At 50.6% G+C, this 23,928-nt stretch overlaps 3 protein-coding genes and 1 pseudogene across 3 annotated transcripts; 1 reads left to right on the top strand and 3 right to left on the bottom strand.

Moving 5' to 3' along the window:
• The first annotated feature begins 578 nt into the window (after positions 1-578).
• On the top strand, positions 579-7,518 carry Pgghg (protein-glucosylgalactosylhydroxylysine glucosidase). The gene is made up of 16 exons (XM_041666660.1): positions 579-667; positions 1,036-1,170; positions 1,562-1,716; positions 1,861-2,141; positions 2,589-2,799; positions 2,875-3,310; positions 4,451-4,570; positions 4,751-4,882; positions 5,076-5,187; positions 5,292-5,364; positions 5,454-5,590; positions 5,735-5,868; positions 5,962-6,057; positions 6,177-6,274; positions 6,346-6,557; positions 6,633-7,518. The coding sequence occupies exons 4-16, from the start codon at positions 1,886-1,888 to the stop codon at positions 6,686-6,688; spliced, it is 2,073 nt and encodes a 690-aa protein (XP_041522594.1). The 5' UTR covers positions 579-667; positions 1,036-1,170; positions 1,562-1,716; positions 1,861-1,885; the 3' UTR covers positions 6,689-7,518.
• Positions 7,519-9,117: 1,599 nt separating this feature from the next.
• On the bottom strand, positions 9,118-10,234 carry Ifitm5 (interferon induced transmembrane protein 5). Its single transcript, XM_041666108.1, has 2 exons — positions 9,981-10,234; positions 9,118-9,434 (listed from the first exon to the last, which is right to left on the bottom strand). The coding sequence occupies exons 1-2, from the start codon at positions 10,167-10,169 to the stop codon at positions 9,222-9,224; spliced, it is 402 nt and encodes a 133-aa protein (XP_041522042.1). The 5' UTR covers positions 10,170-10,234; the 3' UTR covers positions 9,118-9,221.
• A 4,808-nt stretch (positions 10,235-15,042) lies between these two features.
• On the bottom strand, positions 15,043-16,451 carry LOC121457795 (interferon-induced transmembrane protein 2). Its single transcript, XM_041666801.1, has 2 exons — positions 15,824-16,451; positions 15,043-15,356 (listed from the first exon to the last, which is right to left on the bottom strand). The coding sequence occupies exons 1-2, from the start codon at positions 16,067-16,069 to the stop codon at positions 15,168-15,170; spliced, it is 435 nt and encodes a 144-aa protein (XP_041522735.1). The 5' UTR covers positions 16,070-16,451; the 3' UTR covers positions 15,043-15,167.
• A 5,443-nt stretch (positions 16,452-21,894) lies between these two features.
• On the bottom strand, positions 21,895-22,189 carry LOC121457310 (annotated as a pseudogene).
• Between the last annotated feature and the right edge of the window lie 1,739 nt (positions 22,190-23,928).

The raw sequence follows: 23,928 nt of genomic DNA, 5'->3' as shown, positions 1-23,928 counted from the left end.
GGGTCTGGACTGAACTGGGCCAGCAGAATAAATCAGGACATGATTGGAGACACAGGGAGAGCACATGACAACCAAGACACCAAGACAGCTCATAGCCAAAATGTCTGGGTTATATGGAAATTAGAGAACCCGGGAAACAGAAGTGAAGGGAAGGGGCTAGAGAGGTCTAAGATGGGGGTGGGGTGTGTCAGTCAGGATTACTCTGTACAGGTACTTGAGGGTAGAGACTGGGGGAGCCCAGAGGCTAGCATAGACCTTGGTATGCTAACAGGCACCGTGGTCTAAAATTACTGGAGGAGCCATAGGTCTTTTTGCCAGAGCTAAGGAGAATGACTCCATTTAGCAGATGAGACCGATCTTCTCAAGTCCCTGAGGCTTTTGTCTAAATGCCAGACTTTGGGAAAAGAAACTTCTTGGGGCCTAACAGGTGGTGACTGTACAATAGGAGAGGGTGGGTAATGGACTGGAAAAGCAAGGCCGGCAGAAAGTATTCAGGGTGCAGTCAGGTGATATAGCCAGCTGCAAACTTTCGGGTTTAACTGGGGTGTAACCTAACTGTCCTCGCTGGGTGGCACTGGAGTAGCAGGAGTCTCTACAGTGGGTCCAGGAGGCTTGGGCTTGACACCAACCATTGGTGGCAGTGGGTTGTTGGTGGCAGGGAGACAAGGTAAACAGGGCTTTGATCTGGGCATCTGAGCAGCAGAAACAGATTCTGGAGCAGGCGAAGCCCAGGCTCTGACTGAACTGGTGCACAAACACGGAGTCTGGGGCAAAGCAGGGAACTGATGAGAGACGGACAAGACAGGCCCCGGTCCCACCAGGAAAGCAGGCAGACGAAGATCAAAAGGGTGGGGTCCCCAGCAAAGGGAAGGACCGTCCAAGAAGACTAGTCAGTGTCCTTTATAGTGACTAAACGTCACTGTAGAGAGGGATCTCAGGCCCCACCCACTCTTGCACACGTCTTAAAGCCAAAGCCCAATTCCAGTACGATCTGAATCAGGGCACTCGCCCCAAATACCACGACATTTTTCCCAGGTTCCGCCTAGAGTCAGCCCCGCCCACCTGCCACGCCGCAGGGTCGCTTCTCCTTCCTCCCGCCAGGGGCTGCTAGCACAGAGCCCACAGAGCCTTGTAACATCGGGGCCCCGCACCGCCTGGAGTTGGACTGCGGTGAGTCGCTAAACTGCCCGTCCCCGCCTTCCCCGCCCACCCCTGTCCCCAACCGGCCCTCACCCTCTTCCACCAAATACTCTAAAAATTCACTTTCGTCCTTTCACTCCCAAGTCTCCCGTCCTGTCGGTCAACCTGCTACCCTCCTCTCCGCCCCACTTCCCCCACCCACTCACTGACTTCCTCTTTCCTTCCTTTCCCCCCCCCCCCCCAACCAAGTCTCGCTCCTTCCAGGTTAGGGCCCTCCGGCCACCACCACTCCCATCACAGTCCTCCACCACATCCGGTTCCTCCTCTCCCACCCCAATACCCCCCTACCCCCGACCACCCCCCACTCCCCGCTATCCCCACCACAGCTCCTGATTCCTCTGCCTCCACTGTCCGGCCTCAGGCTCCCTGAGGGTTTGGGGCCAGCGCGGAACTCCGTTTCCACTCTCAGCTCTTCCTACTTCGAGAAGATGGGTCAGGACCTCGCGAGTGGGAGACCTGTTGCAGTTGCTGAGGGAGCTGGTTTGCAGATTCAATTGCATTCCTCTTGAGTTAAGGGTGTGTTCTCGGCGCAACCCCTAAGTGGGGGCTTTATATATACTGCTCTCCTAAACTAGCCCCTCACGCCTGTCACCGTAGACTTGACGGTTTATGTCAGTCAGAGGGAAGCCCAGCTAGTCACTGTCATCTCTCCTTCCCCAGTCCACCTGGACTGAGACAGCTTTCCATGGACAATTCTGAAGATGACCCGACCATATTCAGTACCCACTGTCTGCCCGGTGACCCCAGGTTCTGGGCCACTGTAACCAATTCATACCTGGGCACACGTGTGTATCATGACGTTATACATATAAATGGTGTGTACAACGGAGCTGGAGGGAACACTCACCGGGCAATTCTGCCCAGTCCCATCAATGTTCAGCTAAAGACCCCTGCAGGAACAGAACCGCTGACTGAGACCTTTGCCCTGGATACTAACACAGGTTAGCAGCCACCAATCCTGGTCAAGCCATTGCTCTGGGTGAGCGGGACCTCCCCACTTGTCCATGAAATCTCACAAGGGAAGGGACCACAAAGGCCAGTCTGTGACTGAGGCCTGTAATCTCAACACTGGGTAAGATGGCGAATTGGAGGACAGCCTCGGGTACATAACAAGATCCATCTCAAAAATAAGTAAATAAATGGCCTTTAATTTAAGGGAGAGAAAAAATAAGCATAAAAAGCTGCCTCCCCAAATGAGGTCTCTGTGGTTTGTCTTGCTTTCCTTTCATCTGGGTGGGCCCACTACACAGTGGGAAGAGGCAACATGAGATCTGAGGGACCCCACTCCCAGCCCAGGAAGGTCATGGTGCTCTGTGGTATGGGAGTCCACAGCTTTGAGTCCATCTGAGACCTTCCCCAGGATGACTGAGCCTCCCAACCCTCCCTAGGTTCCTTCCTGCACACCCTGGAAGGCCCCAGCTTCCGGGCTTCCCAATGCATCTATGCTCACCGTGTGTTACCCCATGTCCTGGCCTTCAGCGTATCCATTGCACGCTTGACAACAGGGAACAAGCCCATCACGGTGCTGCTACAGGCATCCTTCTCCCCAGAAAGCCCAGACCTGGATCTGCATGTTGGGCCTGACTTCCAGGGAGCCCGGTAAGGAGCACACTGGGTGAATCTAGGTGCCCCAGAGAGGGAGTCCTTTCCTGAGACTCAGTTATGCTCTTGCAGGTACCTCCATGGCCACACACTCACCCCTGAGCAGCCAGGAGAGCCACAGCAGGAAGTACACATGCTGTGGATGCCGGTACCCCCAGTCTTGACCCTTGCAGAAGATGAGCAAGACAGGACCTGGGACTTTCTGACTGTGGTTGGTGGCAGCCAGGCTGAGGCCCAGGGCTGCTTTGCTGAGGCCCTGCAGCTGCAGACCAGGGGCATTCTGTATACAGTCCATGCAGACGCCTGGGCCCAGCTCTGGGCCAGCTGTGGCCTAGATGTGACTGGACCCCTGGCCCTGCGCCAGGCCCTCCGTGGTTCTCTCTACTACCTGCTCAGTGAGCTTCCCCAGCCTGGCACCCAAGGATCAATCAGCCATGGGCTTAGCCCTGGAGGCCTCTCTAATGGGAGTCAGGAGGAGTGCTACTGGGGCCATATCTTCTGGGATCAGGTACACCCTGCACTGGTTACACGGGAAGAACTGCATGTTAACATCTTGGGCATTGCCTTTACCTGAGCTCAAGACCGTAGAAAACATGGGGGCGGGCTGGAGAGACGGATTAGCAGTTAAGAGCAGTGACTGTTCTTCCTAAGGTCCTGAGTTCAATTCCCAACAACCACATGGTGACTCATAACCATCTGTTATAAGATCTGGTGCCCACTTCTGACCTCCAGGTATACATGCAGGCAGAACACTATACATAAAAAAAATCAATCTTTCTTTAAAAAGCAAATATAATTTTTTTTTAAAAAAAATGGGGGCTATAGACAGAAGGGCTTCCTGGAAGAGATGGTTTCTCAGAAGAAAGGTGTGTAGGAATTTGGCAGAGAAGAGTGGTGTGGGTTAGAGCAACAGAATTTGTGGAAGGCCGAGGGTGTGTGGCGTTTGAAGGCAGAGGAGCCTCACTGAGGTGGGAAGAACAGCAGGCCAGGACCACCAGAGCCCCAGAGTGAGCTGGGTACAAGCCTGGAGCTTACTGGAGGACGCAGGAAGCCATAGGGACTTTTTAAAGGAATGACAGGGGTGGAGATACAGTCCGGAAAGATCTGCCAGGAGTAGCTGGGTGATGGGAAGCAAGGACTGGAGGGGTCAAGGATGTAGCATGCAGGGTTCAGTGGCCACTGGCTGAGGAAATATTGGGGGAGAAGACTCAAGGCCACTTCTACATCTGACACCTTGGGAAAGCTGTGCTGTGGCCCATTTGGCAGATGAAGCCAAAGGAAGCTGAGGTCAGGCAGCCAGAGAATGCAGAGCAAGCTCACCCTAGAGGCCTGAGCCCTGATACAAACTAGAGCCCTTAGCATCTCCTGATACTGCCCGGGCTGAGAACCAGAACTCTGGGCTGTCTAAGCTGGAGAAATAACATTGGAGTGGGCAAGCGAGGGAGGCCCCAGGTGGGTCTGGGTGAGCATGAGAGGAAACTCAGAGAGAGAGGCAGAGGGATTGCCAAAGGGTAGGTGGGGGAAAGGAGTCCCCAGATGTCTTTTTTGCTGTGTGCAGGCTGGAAGCCTTGGCGGGATGGAATGTGGGCAGTAAGGGAGGGGAACGGTATGGACTTCTGCTTAACCCCAGAATGGTTCCTCCTCTCAGGACCTCTGGATGTTCCCAAATATTCTGATGTTCAACCCAGAGGCTGCTAGGGCTATCCTGGAGTACAGAGTCCGTACACTGGGAGGGGCCCTGAAGAATGCCCAGAACCTAGGCTACCAGGTAACAGGGCCTGGGTGCTATCCCATAGGGTCCCTGCCCCAGGGTCTTCCCAGTGTCATTCAGTGACCACCAGACCCCCAAACCTCCTCTTTCCTTTCCTCCACAAAGGATTGCACCTCTGGTAGGACTGGACTGGCCCTCCAGGCCAAGACCTGACCGCTGCATCCTCTTTCCTCCTAGGGAGCCAAGTTCGCTTGGGAAAGTGCAGGCACTGGGCTGGAGGTCTGCCCTGAGGACATTTATGGGATCCAGGAGGTCCACGTGAATGGAGCCGTGGTGTTGGCCTTCCAGCTGTACTACCACTGCACTCAGGTGAGGCACCACTGTGTCCCACGTGCACCTACGCACCTCTTGAGGCCACACTCCACGCCGTGACCCTGGGAAGTTGAGTGAAGAGGGACTTTGGAAGCTAGGCACTGCTTTCTGGGTGTTCAGAAGGTAGGCACCGGCCGTGCACAGTGGCCCTCTTGTACACCCGGTCCTTCACCCTGCTCTCCCTCTGCAGGACCTGCAGCTCTTCCAAGAGGCTGGTGGCTGGGATGTGGTCAGCGCGGTAGCTGAGTTTTGGTGCAGCCGCGTAGAATGGAGCCCCCAGGAGAAGATGTACCACCTGAAAGGTGAGCACTAGGAGGCACAGGGGCCAGCTCGGCGTGGACTGCCACCATGGAAGGGCGTGTCCTGAGCCCCTACACTAACTGTCATGGTGGCCCCGTGTGACCAGGAGTCATGCCGCCAGATGAATACCACTCAGGAGTCAACAACTCTGTGTACACCAACGTCCTGGTCCAGAACAGGTCAGACAGAAGACATCCCCTTCCCTAGCCCAGCACAGCAGACAGGGCCCAGTCAGAAGCTGTGCAACTGTGGCTTGTACCCTCCCCAGCCTGCGCTTCGCTGCTGCATTGGCCAAGGACCTGGGTCTGTCTGTTCCCAACCAGTGGCTGGAGGTGGCCGATAGGATCAAGGTGCCGTTTGACTCTGAGCAGAACTTCCACCCTGAGTTTGACGGCTATGAGCGAGGTGAGTGGTACTGAGTCCTCCAAGGGCCCTTCTAATTGGTCACACACACACCTCACCCCCCCCACCCCATACTCATCCTGTAACACCCTCATCCCTTTGACCAAGAATGCATCCCTATCCTGCTGTCCCCTCCCCCCAAATCAGGAGAAGAAGTGAAACAGGCAGATGTCGTGCTCCTGGGATACCCAGTTCCTTTTCCCCTGAGACCCGACATCCGAAGGAAAAATCTGGAGATTTATGAGGCTGTGACATCCCCCCAGGGCCCTGCAATGACCTGGGTAAGGAGCCTGGTGGGTAGTCTTACCCTATTGTCCTCCCCTTCCTTCCCACGTGGTGAGTCTAACTGCTTCATATCTGGATCCTGACCTCAGAGTATGTTTGCCGTGGGCTGGATGGAGCTGAGGGACCCCTCAAGGGCCCAGGTCCTCCTGAGCAAGAGTTTCATCAATGCCACTGAGCCCTTTAAGGTCAGCCTGTCTTCCGCCCACCACCCGCTGCCTCCCTCTTCTCCCTCTGTGGGAATCTCAGCGGGGTAAGGGTCCTGCTGAGGCTGGACCCAAGTCACAGCCACTCTTGCTGCCTGCAGGTGTGGACAGAGAATGCGGATGGGTCTGGCACAGTGAACTTCTTGACGGGCATGGGGGGCTTTCTGCAGGCAGCACTCTTCGGGTGCACAGGATTCAGGTGAGCGCAGAGACCAGCGGTGCAATTCCCACTTGTCCCAACCCTCTTCACCACACAGCTCTCCCTTACAGGATCACTGAGGCAGGTGTGACCTTTGACCCCCTGTGTCCAGACCTGATCTCCAGAGTGTCTGTCTCTGGCATCTCCTACCTGGGGAACAAGTTCAACTTCACCTTTTCCAAGGACACGATGACACTTGAGGTCACAGTCCGTGCAGAACCCTGGGCGCCCTTGCTAGAGGCTGAGCTGTGGCCATCGCTGACCCGGCTCCCCCTGCCACCAGGTAAGGAAAAGCCTTTGGGACTGTGGTGCAGAAGTCTTGGTGCATGCCCTAAAGGATTAACCATCTCTTTTGCAGGACATAAGGTCTGCTTTCCCCACTCAGCTGGCCGGATACAAAAGTCATCCCCCTAGCTGTCCAGAAATTCCAACTCTTCAGTGTTTCCTGAAAGGAACCCGTTTCAGTACCTCACGGACACTTCTGGACCCTCAGCTGCATTGCCCACCCACACAGTCTCTCAGTCTGGATCCAGGCCTAAGCCATTAAGGCTATTGGGCGTTCCCTCTGTATCCTCCCCTTCCTCCTTCCTCTCCTTACCCTCTCCTGTACTGGGCTGTCTACCTAGAGCTTCATACATTCCTTGCTTTGGGGCCGACCCCAGCACCCAACCCTTCAGCTCCCCATTTTGGTGTCTCCCTAGTCCTTAACTTCCTTGCTCACCTCTGGTCTCTGAATGGCTCTGGTCAAAGAGCTGGATGGGAAATGGCCAGCAGCCCTGCTGAGGAGGTGGCCAGCAGGTGGGTCCTAGAAGCAGGGGCTTAGCTACCCAAATAAGAGCTTCCTGTGGTTTGTAGTTGGGACTACACCTGACTGGCCAAGTTCTCAAGGGTTTGTGGCTTTGAGCTTCCTCTTCTCTGACTCCTCTTGACGTCAGTTGGTGTCTAGCATAGTGGGCTAGGGTGAAAGCCGTTAACCATGGGAGAAGGAAGTCAGTGCTGTCACCAGAGGATGCAGTAGATGAACATCAGATCAAGACCACGAAGTTCCTGGCTGGCAACCAGAGAAACTGGAGTTAAATGAGCCGAGAAGCTGCCCAGGTTTCACTCCTGGCCCTCAGTTCCTGGCATACTTTATCAGAGTTCCTCCCAGAACAAGGTGCATAGAACAGGGCCAGAATTCTGGTAAAACCTGTGCCCCTCTACCAAACCAGCTTGGCTAATTAAAGTCAGCGGGGGCAAGAGCTCCTGAAGTCAGGTTGTGATGGATTCCTGTCCCTTTGCATCTGGGGGTGTGGTTTCAAAGTTCAGTGGCAAGGTGGGGCCCTTGTGTCTTCCTCCGCCTTCTTTACGGTGGGCCAGGGCGTTATCTGGCAGAAGTGGGTGTTCATCCGTTGCCTCAAAGCCAGGACTGAGCATGGGCAGCAGCAGGTTGGTCAGTGACACTGCCCCCAAAGAACAGATGTAGCCCAGTACCTGGGTGTGCATGAGTCACTTCTGTGCATGTGTTATGGTAAGCTTCTGGGGCCTTGAGGGTGGCAGAATATGTGGGCTGGCACAGCAGATGGGGTCTAAGTAGCCTGGGGCAGCAGAAGCTGTTGCTGATGCCTCACTGGCTTGACCACACACTCTGTCCTCAGCACTGGGGCACAAACTAGGCAGTCCTTTCCCAGATTATAAATGGAGGCTGGCAAAATATCCCGTGTTTGGGGACATCTACCCAGGAACAGATAAGTCCCTGTAGCCAGCAGGAGTTGGCCTTTTCCTCAACTCGACCAGGGGCTCATGGTCAGCACATTGTCTCTATCTTTGTCCAAGCACAGCTACAGTGTCCTTTAGTGCCCAGCACTAACTTCATCTCCATTCCCAAACACAGGTCATCATATGGCCCTGTCTCCAGGAGTTGGCTTGGCAGAGCCTAGAGCTCCTCAGGGCCAGCTTTTGGCTATAGCCGTGTGACTGTGGGGAGCTGCCTCTGGTCTCTGAGTAGGATAGCTCAGCAGAAACCTCCAGTCTAGAAAGAGCTGGCAGGGAGAAGGGGCTCCTGGGGAGGAAGGGGGCCGGGTGGAGTGTTCAACCCCCAAGCCTACTTTTGGTTAAGGGCTATGCAGTTAGCTTGCTCTATAATAGGCCGGCCACAGTAAGAAGCAGGTCGGGTGGAGGGGCTCACAGCAGCGTCATCAGGGGTGTGTCTGTGTGTCTGTTGTGAATCTAGTGTGGGAGCCATGGGCACGCGACACAAAGGGAAAATAACGGGAGAACATGCACTTGGCATCACTGGAGGCTCAGAGTTATCCATGCCCACTGCCTGTCTGCCTCTGGACATGGGCGAGCGAAAGAGAAGGCTAGAGTCCAGTGTTCAGTCCCACATAGGAAAATGGACCCTACTTACCTTCCCCTCAGCCTTTACTGACCCAGGACGGAAGAAGACCGCTGTGGCATGTGAGGACTCGGGGCACACCCTCACATGTTCTGGGACACAGCCCATCAAACCACAGGGTAGTAGGAATCAAAGGCCCGAGTTCCCGAACTTCATCCTAAAATACTTAGGCTCCTCCACCCCAGAACCCACAGGCTGCCCGTAGCCAAGCAAAAACAGTAGTCAGGGGCCGCCAAGCGGACAGAATCAGATGACTGGGAGTTGGCCAGAGGATCTGGTGCTGGGTCTCCCTACATAACTACCACCAAGAAGGAGGAACCCACACACGTTTCTGGAATCTACCACCTTTAATCATGAATGGAGATTCAGCCTGGTAAGTGGGGAAAAGGGAGCAAAGACAGGTACTGAGGACCCTCTGGGTTAGAGGTAAAGTCTAAGGGTCTGTGTGGGTCAATGTCGAATACACATGGTGGACAAGAGGGTCATGGTTGGGCAGGGACCAGGGTACTGTGGTAGGCTCTAACTCCCAGGAGCTGGTGTTGGGCACCTGGGTTCGGTGACCTTGAACTCTCAGTTATAGTCCTCGTCATCAAACTTGGTGGTGAAGAAAGCCGCAGAGTCTTTGGCCAGCCGGGACAGGTGCAAGGCTCCGGTCACCACCAGCCCAAGGAGCAGCAATGGGGGTACCAGTGTCCACATTGCCGCCAGGATGTTGTAGCATTTGGCTTTGGAGCCATAGTGCCTCGCAGCCTCCAGGTCCCCAGCTATCTTCTGGTCTCGGGCCTGCAGAGCCAAAATGTTACACGTTCTGGTTCCCCCTCATAGGGGACCAGAGACCACCCGGGCAACTGTAGGGCACAGGCTGGACTCCAGAGGGGCATGGCTTGAGGAGATATCCCCTGGGCTGGGCCTATAGTCTCCCAGCTTGGCACAGTTTGGCTTCTGGTAGGGTCCTGAGTCATGATGGCCCCAGCCTAAAGGCTACAGATAGAGAATCAGTGGCCATTGTGGGTCAGGAGCGTCCTTGGGAGCCTCCTGTGGAGAAGAGTCCTAGGAAACCAAGAACTCCATCCCATTCAGGAGCTACAGTGGGAATCCCTCTATGGGCAACCTTTAAGGACTTTACCCTTTTCGGGGGACTTTATAGCCATACCTGTGAACAGTGCATTCGCCCATTGATGGATAAGCTCTTGTGGTCCCCAAACTTGGTGAGGGACAGTAGCTATACTAACACACCCCTTCGTATACTTTTCTTTTGAATTCCTACCCCCACCCCACGCTCACACATTCTCCCTCCCCAGCCCTTCCCCTGCAAGCCTTGAAGCTAACCTTGACCGAGTGGACCAGCGCCAGGAAACCAAGGCAGCACAGGTTCAGGTAGACCGTACTGAAGACTGACCACAGGAGATGGTCTCGTGGCGTAGGGCCCGGTGTTCCCACGGAGAGGGCCGTGTGGGCAGCATCATCAGCCTTGCGGGATAGAGCCCGGGGGTCCTCACGGGGATAGGAAGTGTCCATGGGTTCCAGCGCCGTGTCTTCCTAGCTGAGGCTTGTGCTCTCTGAGTACCACCAGGCTTGCTTATAGCGTGACACTACCCTCCCTGGCTGGCCAGCCCCACCCGCTATATATAACACAAATTACAACCTCGGCCTGCCAAGTAGTGTGGCCCGCCCTTGCACCCCAGCATCCCCCACCCCTCTCAAAAGACCCCATCAAAAGCCACCGCGTCACATGGGCAGCGGCTGCTGCGGACCACCCACAAGAGTGCCCCCTGCATGCAGTCTTGACTATTCACAGAAGGCTGTTCCAGGCCGCTGGCTGCAAACAGTTCCATGGTGGACCCTGAAGCTGCCTCAGTTTGAGGGGGCAGCCAGAACTCCCCCTCAGGACCAGAGCTGCATATACCATAGCCCTCCATCTCCAGAACTCAGAACCCAGTCTTTGATCAGGTCGCCTTCTGCCGACAAGCACAAACGGGAGAGCAAACACGTACTTGTTGGAGGTGAATGCTAAGAAAATAGCAGGCAGAAAGGAATAAGGAGGGAGACTGACTGCCCGTCCCACCACAAACTGTAAGAAGCCCCTCCCCACTCCCTGTGATAGGCATCCCCTCCAGCTCCTGGGCCTGTTAGAGCTGCCCTTCCCAATCCTAAAATCTGAGTGGAATAGTAAAGGGGACCTTAGGGTCGTCCCAGGTCAAACCCTTAGCAAGAGCTAGACCCTGCTCCACACCTCCCCTGCCCAGCCTTCCTCGGGTGTGCAGGCCAAGAGCCTGGCTTACTCATGCCTGTGCCACTAGGATCACTAGACACCCACCAAGCAAGCAGTGTTGGGGCCTGCAGAAGAGTCTGAGTGTGTGAAGGAGTTGTCCCTGACCTGAAGCAGGGAGACCTCAGTGGGCAGGGAAGATGACTGGCAGGGACTTAGTCAGAGCATCTGACTCTCAGATGACTTTCTCCAAGGTCTCTTGTCATTTGGTCTCCTCCAGTCCGGGGGTCGGGAAGATGATGAGTGATATTACTAATCCCAGGCCTATTCCTCCACCACCAAGTACCTGTATATCAGTGCCCTGGTCTTCCCTGCCTTAAGAGCCACTGTCTTTGGCAGTACTGTTTCTATCTTGTTTCTGCAAGTTCTGTTAATCTCAGAGACTTCTTTTTAAATATTCATTGTTATGATTTTGAATTATGGATGTGGGGTGGGTATGTGGATATGAGTGCAGGTGCCCACGAAGTACCAGACTTCTAGAGCTGGAGTTACAGGGAGCGGTGAGCTGCCCCGTGTGGGTGCTAGGAACCAAGCTCAGAGACATCTCTTCAGAAGACAGATCCTGCCTTCTAGTCCTGCTATGTCGTCCCCGTGAGGTCAGCTAGTAAGGTACAGGGAAAGCAAGAGGACAACTGCGGTGGCTGAGCTGCCAAAAACAACAGGACACGTGACTACTCAGAAAAAACAAACTGACCAGATGATCACTACCTACCCTTTCCTTCATTATAATAACATCTTCATAGCATCAGAATTGTAAAATCTGCTCTCATTAGCATAAGGACCAAAGAGAGAGAAGATTCTACTAGAGAAAAACTCCTGACATCCCAGGAGTCTCCCCGCTTCCACCCCCACCTTCACATGTGAATAATCAGTCTATTTCCCCCTTAAAAGTTTAGTCATAGGCCAGGAATGTTAATCTCAGGACTCAGGCAGATCTCTGTGAGTTCCTGGTCAGCCTGGTCTACATAGTCCTAGGCCAGCCAGAGCCACTATCTTAAGAAAAAAAATATATATATATATATATATCATAATTAATTTTACCCAAAGCAGGCAGTGGTGGTGCACACCTTTAATCTCAGCACTTGGGAAGCAGAGGCAGATGGATCTCTATGAGTTTGAGGCCAGCCTGTTCTACAGAACGAGTTCCAGGACAGCCAGGGCTAAACAAAGAAACTGTGTCTCCAAAAAACCAAAAAACAAAAAACAAAAAAAAAAAAAAAAAAGGAACTATCCAAAATCCCAGTGGTGAAACTTCCCAGAAACACTCTCCCAACTCTGAGCATGTTTACTGGGTCTTTCTCTGTCTTTGAGAGCTCTTCACTCCCCAGTCTCATACGCTCCACAGATGCTGCATACAAGCCTAGATCCAGGCTTCATCACAGATGTTACGCTCACACATCCATCCAGTGGGGCTTTATAAAGTGCACCTGGCCGGGAGTGTGCTGGGATTCCTCTGCTACTATCCCCAGCCAGTTCTGCAGAGCCCACCCTCACCATGAACGTCTAAGGGGGCGCAGGACCTACCCTTACCATCCTGTCTGAGGGGAGGAGAGCCCACCCTCACCATGAATGTCTAAAGGGGGCAGGACCTACCCTTACCATCCTGTCTGAGGGGAGGAGAGCCCACCCTCACCATGAATGTCTAAAGGGGGCAGGACCTACCCTTACCATCCTGTCTGAGGGGAGGAGAGCCCACCCTCACCATGAATGTCTAAGGGGGGCAGGATCTACCCTTACCATCCTGTCTGAGGGGAGGAGAGTCCACCCTCACCATGAATGTCTAAAGGGGGCAGGACCTACCCTTACCATCCTGTCTGAGGGGAGGAGAGCCCACCCTCACCATGAATGTCTAAGGGGGGCAGGATCTACCCTTACCATCCTGTCTGAGGGGAGGAGAGCCCACCCTCACCATGAATGTCTAAAGGGGGCAGGACCTACCCTTACCATCCTGTATGAGGGGAGGAGAGCCCACCCTCACCATGAATGTCTAAGGGGGGCAGGATCTACCCTTACCATCCTGTCTGAGGGGAGGAGAGTCCACCCTCACCATGAATGTCTAAAGGGGGCAGGACCTACCCTTACCATCCTGTCTGAGGGGAGGAGAGCCCACCCTCACCATGAATGTCTAAGGGGGGCAGGATCTACCCTTACCATCCTGTCTGAGGGGAGGAGAGTCCACCCTCACCATGAATGTCTAAAGGGGGCAGGACCTACCCTTACCATCCTGTCTGAGGGGAGGAGAGCTTATCCCTGGGGTTCAGGCTTCTGACCTCCTGCTCTGGGTAGACAGACCACAGTGAGAGTTTCTGGAGCACTGGGGCTAATTTAAGATACTCTGTCTAGCCGGGCGGTGGTGATGCACGCCTTTAATCCCAGCACTCGGGAGGCAGAGGCAGAGGCAGGCAGATCTCTGTGAGTTCGAGGCCAGCCTGGTCTACAAGAGCTAGTTCCAGGACAGGCTCCAAAGCCACAGAGAAACCCTGTCTCGAAAAACCAAAAAAAAAAAAAAAAAAAAAAAAAAAAAAAAAAAAAAAAAAAAAAGAATTCCAACATAATTAACATTGTCTGAAGACCTTCCTCCTTTCTAACTGTATTTTAATTTTTCTTTCTTTCTTTCTTTTTTTTTTTTTTTTTTTTTGAGACAGGGTTTCTCTGTAGTTTTGAAGCCTGTCCTGGAACTAGCTCTTCCAGACCAGGCTGGCCTCAAACTCACAGAGATCCTCCTGCTTCTGCCTCCCGAGTGCTGGGATTAGAGTGTGCCACCACCGCCACTGTCTGCTTCTCCTTTCCCAACTATAAACCTACCATTTTCTAGGAATCTCACCAGAAACCCTGTGCGATCCTAAGGGCTCCTGGTTTTACCATGTCAGTGTGTGGTCCCATCCAAAGTACCTTAGGGTCACTGTATAGCCTCAGTTATGAAATGGGGACTAGAGAGGGAAAGAGACCCTTAGAATCCTGTTAAGCAATTGAAATTTCAAAACCTTCCAAAATCCCACATATAATCACCATTAAAACACTTCGCAGTGTCACCTGAGAAGTCCACACACTCACTCTTGGGCGAGCTTTACATTTTACCCTGGGCACCTTCCTATTTTGAATAAATTCCAACTTCTTCCCACTGACTTGTGAAACTCTCTTCTGTGTCAAAATCATGCTGAGATCTCTAAAACAGTAAGGGAACTCCGCGGGCTTGCAGGCCACAGCTGGCTCCTTCTTAGCTGCTCTTATTTACTTCTATTAAAAACTATACTTCCTGTTTTAAAAAAAAAAAGAAAAAAGGGAGGGAGAAAAGAAAGAAAACAGGCCTTCCCCTTGCTGAAGCCACACAGCGCCCTCCCAGTAGCACCTCTCCGTGAGGGCTCATTAACTCCTGGAATTTTGGGATACATTCAAATCATCGTGGTGGTCGGGGAAGCAAAGAGCTATTGGATAGGACAACAGTCCTTGGAAACCCAGCCTGATTTCCAGGGACCAGGCTTGGGTAAGCAGAAAGGGGGTACCCTTTAGAAGGAACTCGAGGGATGCCATGTAACATGTCAGTGGAGCACCGAGGTAGACAGCATCCACTCCAGGTGAAGTGGAAATATAGGCGCTGTGACCCCTGCAGAATTCACTGTCTTTCGGTCCTCCCTACTGTTTAGAGACTGCCAGAGGCATTCTTGAAACCCCGCCTGTATATATCTGAATGCTGTGTGCAGGACAAGAAAAGAGCGAAGGGTACTAAACTCCGCAGCAGTCGCCAACTAACTAGTGTACAGGCAAGGAGTTTGAAGTCATATCCAAGAGGCCACCAGGGAACAAGGACACAGTTTATCTTGGCTAGAGGCTTCTTTTCCCTTAAGGTAAGGGCATCTGAGTGTCTTTCTCTCCTGAAGCCTCCCTTGCTCAGGGCTCTGTACCCTTCCTGGGCATCCTGGGACCCGGTGTCAAGGTTGGATGATACTTGGATAGATCCCTTTTGTCTGGAACAGCCAAAAACCGACACAGGGTGCTAGTCAGGGGCTGCCCAGATCAAGAGACCAGAAGCCTGCTAAGTCAAGGACACTCTGTGCTCTACAGACAGGAAGGCTGCAGGACAAGCTTAGCACAGAACCAGAGAACAGACGCTCACAGCCAGAGTTGTCGTCATGTGCATTTTATTGAATCCATTGTGGACAGATGCAGGAAGGTAACATTTGCGTACGCGTAGGGTAAAGGAAGGGTCACTGGATGGGCAGCTGTGGACTGTGGCGCGTGGGGCAGGACTAGAATCCAGAATGCGGCATTCTCTGTGAAAAGGCTTGAAAGACAGCCACAGAGGTGGTGGAGACAATAATGATGCAGATTATAACCATTAGGATGCTGAAGATCAGGGAGCTGATATTCAGGCACTTGGCAGTGGAGGCGTAGGCCTGAGCTCCAATCATATCACCCACCATCTTCCTGTCCCTGGACTGAAGGAAACCAGACGTAAGAGGCCCTGGAGCTGAGAGCCAGGTGCTCTGATTCAATTCCCCCATGTCCCCCTAGCCCACTGCAGCCTCCCTCCCTCCCTCAGGCCGGGGACCCGCCTCTCTTTTCACGCACACAAACTCAAACGATAGGGGAGGCCTCAGCACTGACGCACACCCCACTTTCCATACAGCTTAGATCCCAGTCTGCAGGGTGAAGGGACATTCCAGGAACGGGGTGGAGAAAGTCTTGGCCCCAGAATCCTCAGGCAGCCTCATCTTATCGAACTATAGGAAAGTCTCCAGGCGGACAGACAGACACACACAAACAGGAAGTGTACACACAAACTTACTCTCTGACACAAGGGAGCCCCCCATACACACACACCTTGGTGCCATCTAAGTAGATGGAGCTTCAGGCTCCCACACACTGTCCCCCTCCCAGTCTCTGCCCCCTCCACCACACTCACCTTCACAGAGTAGGCATAGGCAATGAAACCCAGGCAACAGACGTTCAAGAAGAGTGCATTGAACAGGGACCAGACCACATGGTCAGGCACAGAGACCTCTCTGGGCATGTTGATCACGGTGGTTCTCACCACAGCTGAGTTGTGAGGTTCCCCCAGCTCAGTCACCCCATACTCCTCTTTGATTGTCTCATAGCTTGGGGGAAGTCCGGCATTGGTGCTCATGAAGGCTTGGGTATTATGGCTCATGGTACTGACTCGAACAATCACCCCGTCTGGAGGAGAGGATGGCTGCAGCTACCCTGGCTCTGTAGGCCCGCCCTTTCTCTAAATTTCCTTTTCCTGTTGGTGGGTTTGTCTCTAGAAGGCCTTACTGTAGGGAATTGGCTAGATATTGAAGGGGGCGGCACTAAAGACTTGAGGATCAAATTACTTCAGTACTGGATAGCTGTTAAGGTACAGAGACAGACAAACTTCCTGGGGTCATGACTTGTACTAGGGACACAACTTGTCCCAAGGTCTCCACCTCCTGCTTAGAATAGGAGTTCTGGAACTTTCCCCAGGCTTGCAAGTCTCCCCAGCCCAGAAAAATAGTTGCAGCACCTCACTGTGCCTGTTCAGAGCCACAGCCAAGCCAAACCCAAACAATCCTCCACTCTCACGCCCCTTGAACATCCCCAAGCCCAGCCTCACTGCCTGGGCCTCCCCTAATGAAATCCATGCCTCCTCCCACAACCCCCACCTACCCCTGGCCCAAACAATCTGTTGCAGAGGCTGGGGAATGCTGCCGTCAGTGGAGGAGGGAGGAGCCTTCCGGCCCAGGGCCTGGATGCTCCTGGCTTAGCTGAAGAAGGAAAATTCCAGTCACTTGGCTGCAGCCTGAGAGTTTATGGAAGACAGATGTTTCCCTGCTAGTTGTGAAACAGTCGTTGCTAACGTGAAGCCTGTAGAATAGCCACATGGACACCCCACCCCAGCCCCCTTCACCTCCCCGCCTCGAGTCTGTCCTGGCAGAAGCAATAAAGAAACTGAGGAACTGTCAGAATCAAGGTGAATTGTCTTGCGGTGAAGGATGCAACAAATCATTTGTCACTGTAACCTATTCAGCAACCACACATTTTTCCCCCTAAGTTGCATCGAGCAGGGCAGTATGGATGAAGGAGCAAATTAATAAACCTAACTCCAGAGCTCCTGCTCACTGCTGGATGTGCAACCCGAGAGACTCAAAAGCTGGAACAGGGTACAAGTCTGTGATTCCAGTACTTGAGAGATGTGGGCAGTGGGCAGAAGGATGCGTTCAAAGTCATCCTCGGCTACATGAAACTAGCCGGGGCTACATGAAATCTTGCCTCAAATAAATGAATAAATAAGAAGTAAGAAAACTTTAGAAATGACCCAAGGGGGGCGGGGAATGAGCATTTCTTCTAAAATGTGCACAGTGACAACAGGCTCTATATTCTTGGTATCAAGAAATGCTGATGGGGGCTGGAGAGATGGCTCAGGGGTTAAGAGCACTGACTGCTCTTCCAAAGGTCCTGAGTTCAATTCCTGTCAACCACATGGTGACTCACAACCATCTGTAATGAGATCTGGTGCCCTCTTCTGGCCTGCAGGTGTACACGCAGGCAGAACATTGTATACATAATAAATAAATAAATCTTTAAAAAAGAAAAGAACATGCAGATCAAAGCCCCAATGTCAAACTGCTCATACCCATTAGATGTGTTAGGGAAAAAGCAGATAGTCATTGTGTTTTAGAAGCAAAAAAACCAGAACTATGACACTGCAGGCTTTGCAGGCATGGGCAGATCTCTTCTTCAACCCACGATCCCTCTTCTGTGTCTGTCAGAATGAAAACGTGTCTACGTGCAGACTGTATATCCCACATCTACAGCAGCAATAGAAACAAATTAAATGTCTATCAACTGACAAATGGAACAAATGGGAAAATCCAGAAAATAGAGTCATTGGGTCACAAAAAGAAAGCCTGGGTATATGCCAAGTCAGGGGTGAGCCTTGAAAACCGTGCTTAGAAGGACAGAAACAGGTAAGTGGTTCCCAGTGTCTAGAGGGGAAAGAGAATGGGGGAGGGTGTCTTGGATTCTTGATTCCCCAATTAGTGGAACTGTTTGGGAAGGGTTCAGAAGTGTGGCCTTGTTGGAGGTGTGTCGCTGGGGATGGGCTTTGAGATTTCAAAAGCTCATGTTAGGCCTTCTGTCTGTCTGTCTGTCTCTCTCTCTCTCTCTCTCTCCTGCCGCCTATGTTACAGACCAGGATATAAAGCTCTTAGCTACGGCTGCAGCACCACGTCTGTCTACTTCCTGCCATGATGATCTTGGACTAACGCTCTGAAACTGTAAGCAAGCCCCCAATTAATGTGGGATTTTTCTCTGTATGCTGTAAATGTTTTACTGTTAATAAAGAAGTTCCTTTGGCCTATGACAGGGCAGAATAGAGAAAGGCGGAAAAACTAAACTAAATGCAGGGAGAAAGAAGACAGAGTCAGAGAGACTCTATGTAGCTGCCAAAGAAGAAAGACGCCAGTCAACCACTGAGGATACAAGACATGTAGAAAATGAGGTAATGCCACAGCCTTCTGGCAATACACAAGTTAATAAAAATGGGTTTATTTAAAATATAAGAGCTAGTTATGAATATGCCTGAGCCATCGGCCAAACAGTGTTGTAATTAATATAGTTTCTGTGTGATTTTTTTTGGGAGGGTGTGGCTGGAAGGAAAATGAAAGCAGTTTCTGTTTACACCTAGTTAAATGTGGGGTTTTTTTGTTTTTTTTTTGTTTGTTTGTTTGTTTGTTTAAATAAGAGTAGCCATGGTCGGGGCTGGAAAGATGACTTGGTGGTTAAGAGCACCGGCTATTCTTCCAGAGGACCTGGGTTTGATTCCCAGCACCCACATGGCAGCTTACAACTTTCTGTAACTCCAACTCCAGGGGATCCGACACCCTCAAACAGATATGCATACAGGCAAAATACCATTGCACAGGCTGGTCTACAAGAGCTAGTTCCAGGACAGGCTCTAAAACTACAGAGAACCCTGTCTCGAAAAACCAAAAAAAAAAAAAAAAGTTGTCATGATCATGGTGTCTCTTCACAGCAATAGGACTGTAACTAAGACCTGTGACCCAAATAAGCCTCATTTATCCAGGATCTCTCCCACCTTCATTAAGGAATTCAAAAGTCTCCCTGTGGCATTTGACCTAACCTAGAGAGGTATCCACATCATTCGAACAATTAAGAAAAGTTCCACGTCTGGATTTTAATACCATCCTGAACTGATGAGGCTCACATACAGAATTCAGATACAGCCAAGCTAGCTTTCATTGCTGGGTCTGATGGAGAACTTTGCAGGTTATATCAGGACACTTACAGGAAAGAGTGGGGCAAGGACCCGCCAGGGCCACATAATTCCCCTTTTACCTTTTATTAGAGATAACAGCGCTAACAGTGAGGCAATCAAATAGAAAGGATAAAAGCTCCATAACTATAAATTGTGGAAGAAAATACACAGCTTTTGAGAAACATAATCTATTTTGAGCTGAAACTGTGGGCAACTATGCTAATCTGGATATTGAGAGTCAGAAAGGCCAAGCCATGGGTCTCAGAAAACAGAATCAACAAGTACCAGGCACTCAGCAAACTTCAGAGCTAACTATAAAACTTTAACCAGCTTTTAACACTACTGCCTCTGCCAGATGGCAACACCAAGGATTCTCTACAATACTCCTGAGTAAAGCAGAGTTTGCTTTGCCTGCAGGGCTGGGTGAGACCTCTAAGGTGCCTCACTTTCCCAGCCTGAGGCTACAGGGCTCGCAGGCGGTAGCAGTTTTATGGTGGCAGACACAAGCTGTTGTAGGAGCCAGATGGTGTGAAAGCTTGTTCAACTGGTCTCCTTGGTTAACCACCTTACTTTCAGCTCTCACCTCGGCGATGGCTTTTGTTTGAGTCAATACTGTTTGACTGATGGTACTGAGGTTTCAGTACCGCTTCCTTGAGTCCTGGACAGACAGGACCCTGTCATTGGTACTTGTGAAGGGGGGGGTGGAAATGTAGGGCCCAGGGCAGCTTTCCCAGAGCAATGCGGTACACAGCTGCCAAGATGAGTTCTATAGATCAGCAGGAAGACAGGCCTGAGTCTCAGTTCACCCTAGGGCAATGCTAAGCCTTAGACTCCCTCCTGTTCCCATTTTATCCTGGGACCTGTTCCTTGCCTTTGCAGCTAGACACAAACTTGTTCTGTTTTTACCCTCAGAATGACTAATTCAGCTTCTTTATTAACTTCAATTCAAAGTCATTACAGAGCGTGGAGTTCTAGTCTTGTGAAAGCTGCTAACTTATTGTAGACTGTTGGGAAGTACAAGTTAGTCAGTCATCCCTGAAATACTGATATAATTAATTACGGGAATAAGCCTTATTTAGGTCCCTGTATATGTTTTCAAAGTCAAACTTAAAACAAGTAATGAGAGGGCTGGAGAGATGGCTCAGTGGTTAAGAGCATTGCCTGCTCTTCCAATGGTCCTGAGTTCAATTCCTGGCAACCACATGGTGGCTCACAACCATCTGTAATGAGGTCTGGTGCCCTCTTCTGGCCTGCAGGCATACACACAGACAGAATATTGTATACATAATAAATAAATAAATACAAGTAATGAGAAACAAAGTTTGTCTAATCAGACATACCTAGGCAGCCCTCATACTTCAGAGATCTGCAGGATACGGCATTTAAAATAATGATTAAAAGGCTTATTATATTAGACAGAGACTCGGAGATCCTAGCAGTGGCCTAAGGGCTCCAAAGAAGATTACGAACACCATGATGTCTCCACCTGGATTACAATGACGCTGACACTGGGCGAGGTGCCCCAGTACAACCCCTGCTGCCAGGACCCGGTCCAGACTGTGAACAGACAGCGGAACATTGGAGAACTGATTGCACCGCTTTTGCCCAGACAAAATAAGGTCAGTCTTTTCCATGTCCCTCTTCCACAGGAAAAATATTTCACCTTATGGGCCTGGCTAAGACTGTAAGACTGCTGTTCTGGATACTTCTGCCTCCAGTGCTATGGAGACCTACGTATGACTAACTGTATATGGACTCTGATCCCTATCATTTTTAATAGATTTGGAAACGACTTGGTCAGTACTCAGATATAATTGATTTATCATTCTGGGATATCTGATAGTATTGATGGCTAGGACAGTCATAATGTCAGTTTAGCAGCTAAAGTTATCCAGATCCTTCCACAAAGCTATAGCCAGCTTGTTAGCTCATCCTAAAGCTACTAGGTCTCTTTTAAAAATGTTTTAAGATCTGAGGATATAAAAGTTTATAAGCTTTGAAGGTCTAAAAATAAATGATTTAAGATGTAAATACAGGTTAAGATATGGAAAATGTTTCTGATTTCCTTCCCCCCTCTATGGTAGAGTTTTATTAAGCTGATAGAGCAATGAGTACTTACTGTTAGCCCACAAGCTCAAGGTTTTAGATTTATTCTAGTTGCCATTTAAATATGAACTAAATGGTGTTTCTCATTAGGCCAAAGGCATCTCTGTCCAAATCATGTGTGGTTCTCTGGACAGCAGAAAAATATACATGCTTCTAAACAAAATCTGTAGTTTTTGCTAGGCCTCAAAGGTCTGAGTCTATTCCTTCTGTTTACAGATACCTGTTATCTGCTCCTTGTCTACAATATGGATTTTTATTTTTTCTTTTCTTTTTTTTTTTTTTTTTTTTTTTTTTTTTTTTTTGATTTTTCGAGACAAGGTTTCTCCGTAGCTTTTTGGTTCCTGTTCTGGAACTAGCTCTTATAGACCAGGCTGGCCTCGAACTCACTGAGATCCACCTGCCTCTGCCTCCCGAGTGCTGGGATTAAAGGCGTACGCCACCACCGCCCAGCTGGATTTTTCTTTTTTTTTTCCATGGAAAAGACTGCTTTATTGCTGACAGTTAGTACACGTCAATAAATAGTGATCCCCAAAGAGCTCAATTACTCATCAGATTCCTGGTCCATCAAGCGCTGAATGCAATTGAACCATGTGAAGCCTGGGATGACGAAGTCAGTTCTGCTTCTTGGGAAACGCAGTCATGGCTAACTGATAGATGGTGGCTGGCGTATGCTGTTCCACCAACTGTCAGAGCCATTGTGAGTCTGTAGAGGAGGGCATCAGAGGCCCCGCCCTTCAGATGCACTGGGATTCCATTATCCTCCTGAAATAGCTTTTGTTTCTCTGGAACTTTGTTTTCAAAATTCCTCCGTGAAGTAGTGCTGATGGTCCTCTGGGCAATCTGACAGAGGGCCAGCAGATTCCGCAACATCTTGGCTCAGCTGCTGCCCACCAACCGCGACTACTGAACGCCCTGGATTTTTCTTTAAGTACATAAATTTTAACTTCTGTTCCTAGTTCAAACTTATCTCAATAGGCTCCCATTTGGCTGGCAGACGCATCTAAGCATCAGTTGCCCACTCCAACCTGCTCTGAATGCAGCAAGTCCTGGACTTCCCAAAAGCTGATATGGACCAGTTCAGCTGATATGAATGCTCCCTGTCCCTTCAACGGAATCTGATGAGTGCCCCATTGCCTGAATTTCCTCCCTACCTTTGGCTAGCCTTTCAACCTGCTTGGGCCTTGATGACAATGCCCCAAAGTCATCTTGAAGTAGTTACAGAAAGGAACATGTTGTCCCATGCTCCCTGCACAGAATAGGTTGAAAGGCTGAGACAAGGGGGGAACTCCCAGGCATGGGGGACAAAATAACTACCCATAGTGCTGGTTGATATACCAGAAAAATAGGCCCAGAGTTGTCAATTAATGAATTTATTAAATAAAATAGTTCTTAGGTCCCAATGATACCTCACTAAAACCATGGGCAAGCGGGACCCATGATTGGGTCCTGTCATCGGTGCTTATGAAGGGTAAATGTAGGAGCCAGCCAGTATCGGACTCAGCCATCAATAAGTTTAATGGAGGCCTGAGTCTCAGTAGTTTACCCTGAAGCAACACCTGGTTACAGGAAGAACCACAAACTGAGATTGCCCGAGCACCACCCAAGAACAGACCATCCAAAGGAAATGCCTAACGTTCTAACCATTGTAGATAGGATCACCTGCCAGCACACACTCACCAGGACACCCCGAGATAAATGTCAGCCAATCAGGGGTCCTGAACCTTAGAAATTCCTCACCCTCACCTTTACTACTATAAAAACCCTACTCTAATTGAGCTCGGGGCTCTCCATTTATTCCAATACGTTGGACACATGGAGAGACCGAGTTTGCAAACTTGTACAAAATAAAGGCTCTTTGCTTTTACATACGGAAGTCGGCCTCCTTGCTGATTTTGGGGGGACTTTGCAGATCTGGGCATAACATCTGTCAGGTATGCAACAGTGAGACTTGGGTCATAGACTCTGACTTACTTCCACGTAATTCCAAGTCAGCCTCAAAAGTGGAACTCATTGTCTTTCTTGGCTAGGGCTCTCCAGCTGGGGGCAGGAGTGACTTAAAATATACACAGAGCCAGCCTGTGCATTCCATGTGATCTATGTCCTAGCAGCAATCTAGAGAGGACAGGCTGATTAAAGATGCCCCGAGATGTTGACCCTAATATTCATCATCTTGACTCCAACCTAGGTGACTATTATACATTGCAAGACCCATTTTAAAAACAACACCAGGCTGTGGTGGCACACACCTTTAATCCCAGCATTCAGCAGGCAGAGACAGGTGGATCTCTGTGAGTTTGAGGCCAGCCTGGTCTACAGAGTGAGTTCCAGGACAGCCGGGACTACAATGAGAAACCCTGTTCAAAGCTGCTTACCTTCCAACCTCACTCTCCCATGTCTACAAGATGCTCCTCAGGAAACCCAACAGACTTTAGATTGAAGCTTTTCAGTCAGTCTAGAGGGGTATTTTCAAAGCAGTCCTCCAAAAACCTTTTGTTCCTTGACTTCTCCCAATATCTAGAGAGGCTTGACTTTTGAAAGAAACCAATCACAGGATGTAAATTAAGCTGAGGGCAAAGACAGAGCATAATTAAAGTGGCAAGAAAGAGATTTTAGTGGGGCTGGAGAGACGGCTAAGAGGTTAAGAG

The sequence above is a fragment of the Microtus oregoni genome, unplaced genomic scaffold, assembly GCF_018167655.1.
Source record: "Microtus oregoni isolate MIOR12 unplaced genomic scaffold, Mior012 000016F_ref0000370, whole genome shotgun sequence".
In the NCBI taxonomy this organism is placed as follows: Eukaryota; Metazoa; Chordata; class Mammalia; order Rodentia; family Cricetidae; genus Microtus; species Microtus oregoni.
The sequence above is the reverse complement of the archived record's forward strand: the minus strand, read 5'-3'. Positions and strand labels throughout refer to the sequence as shown.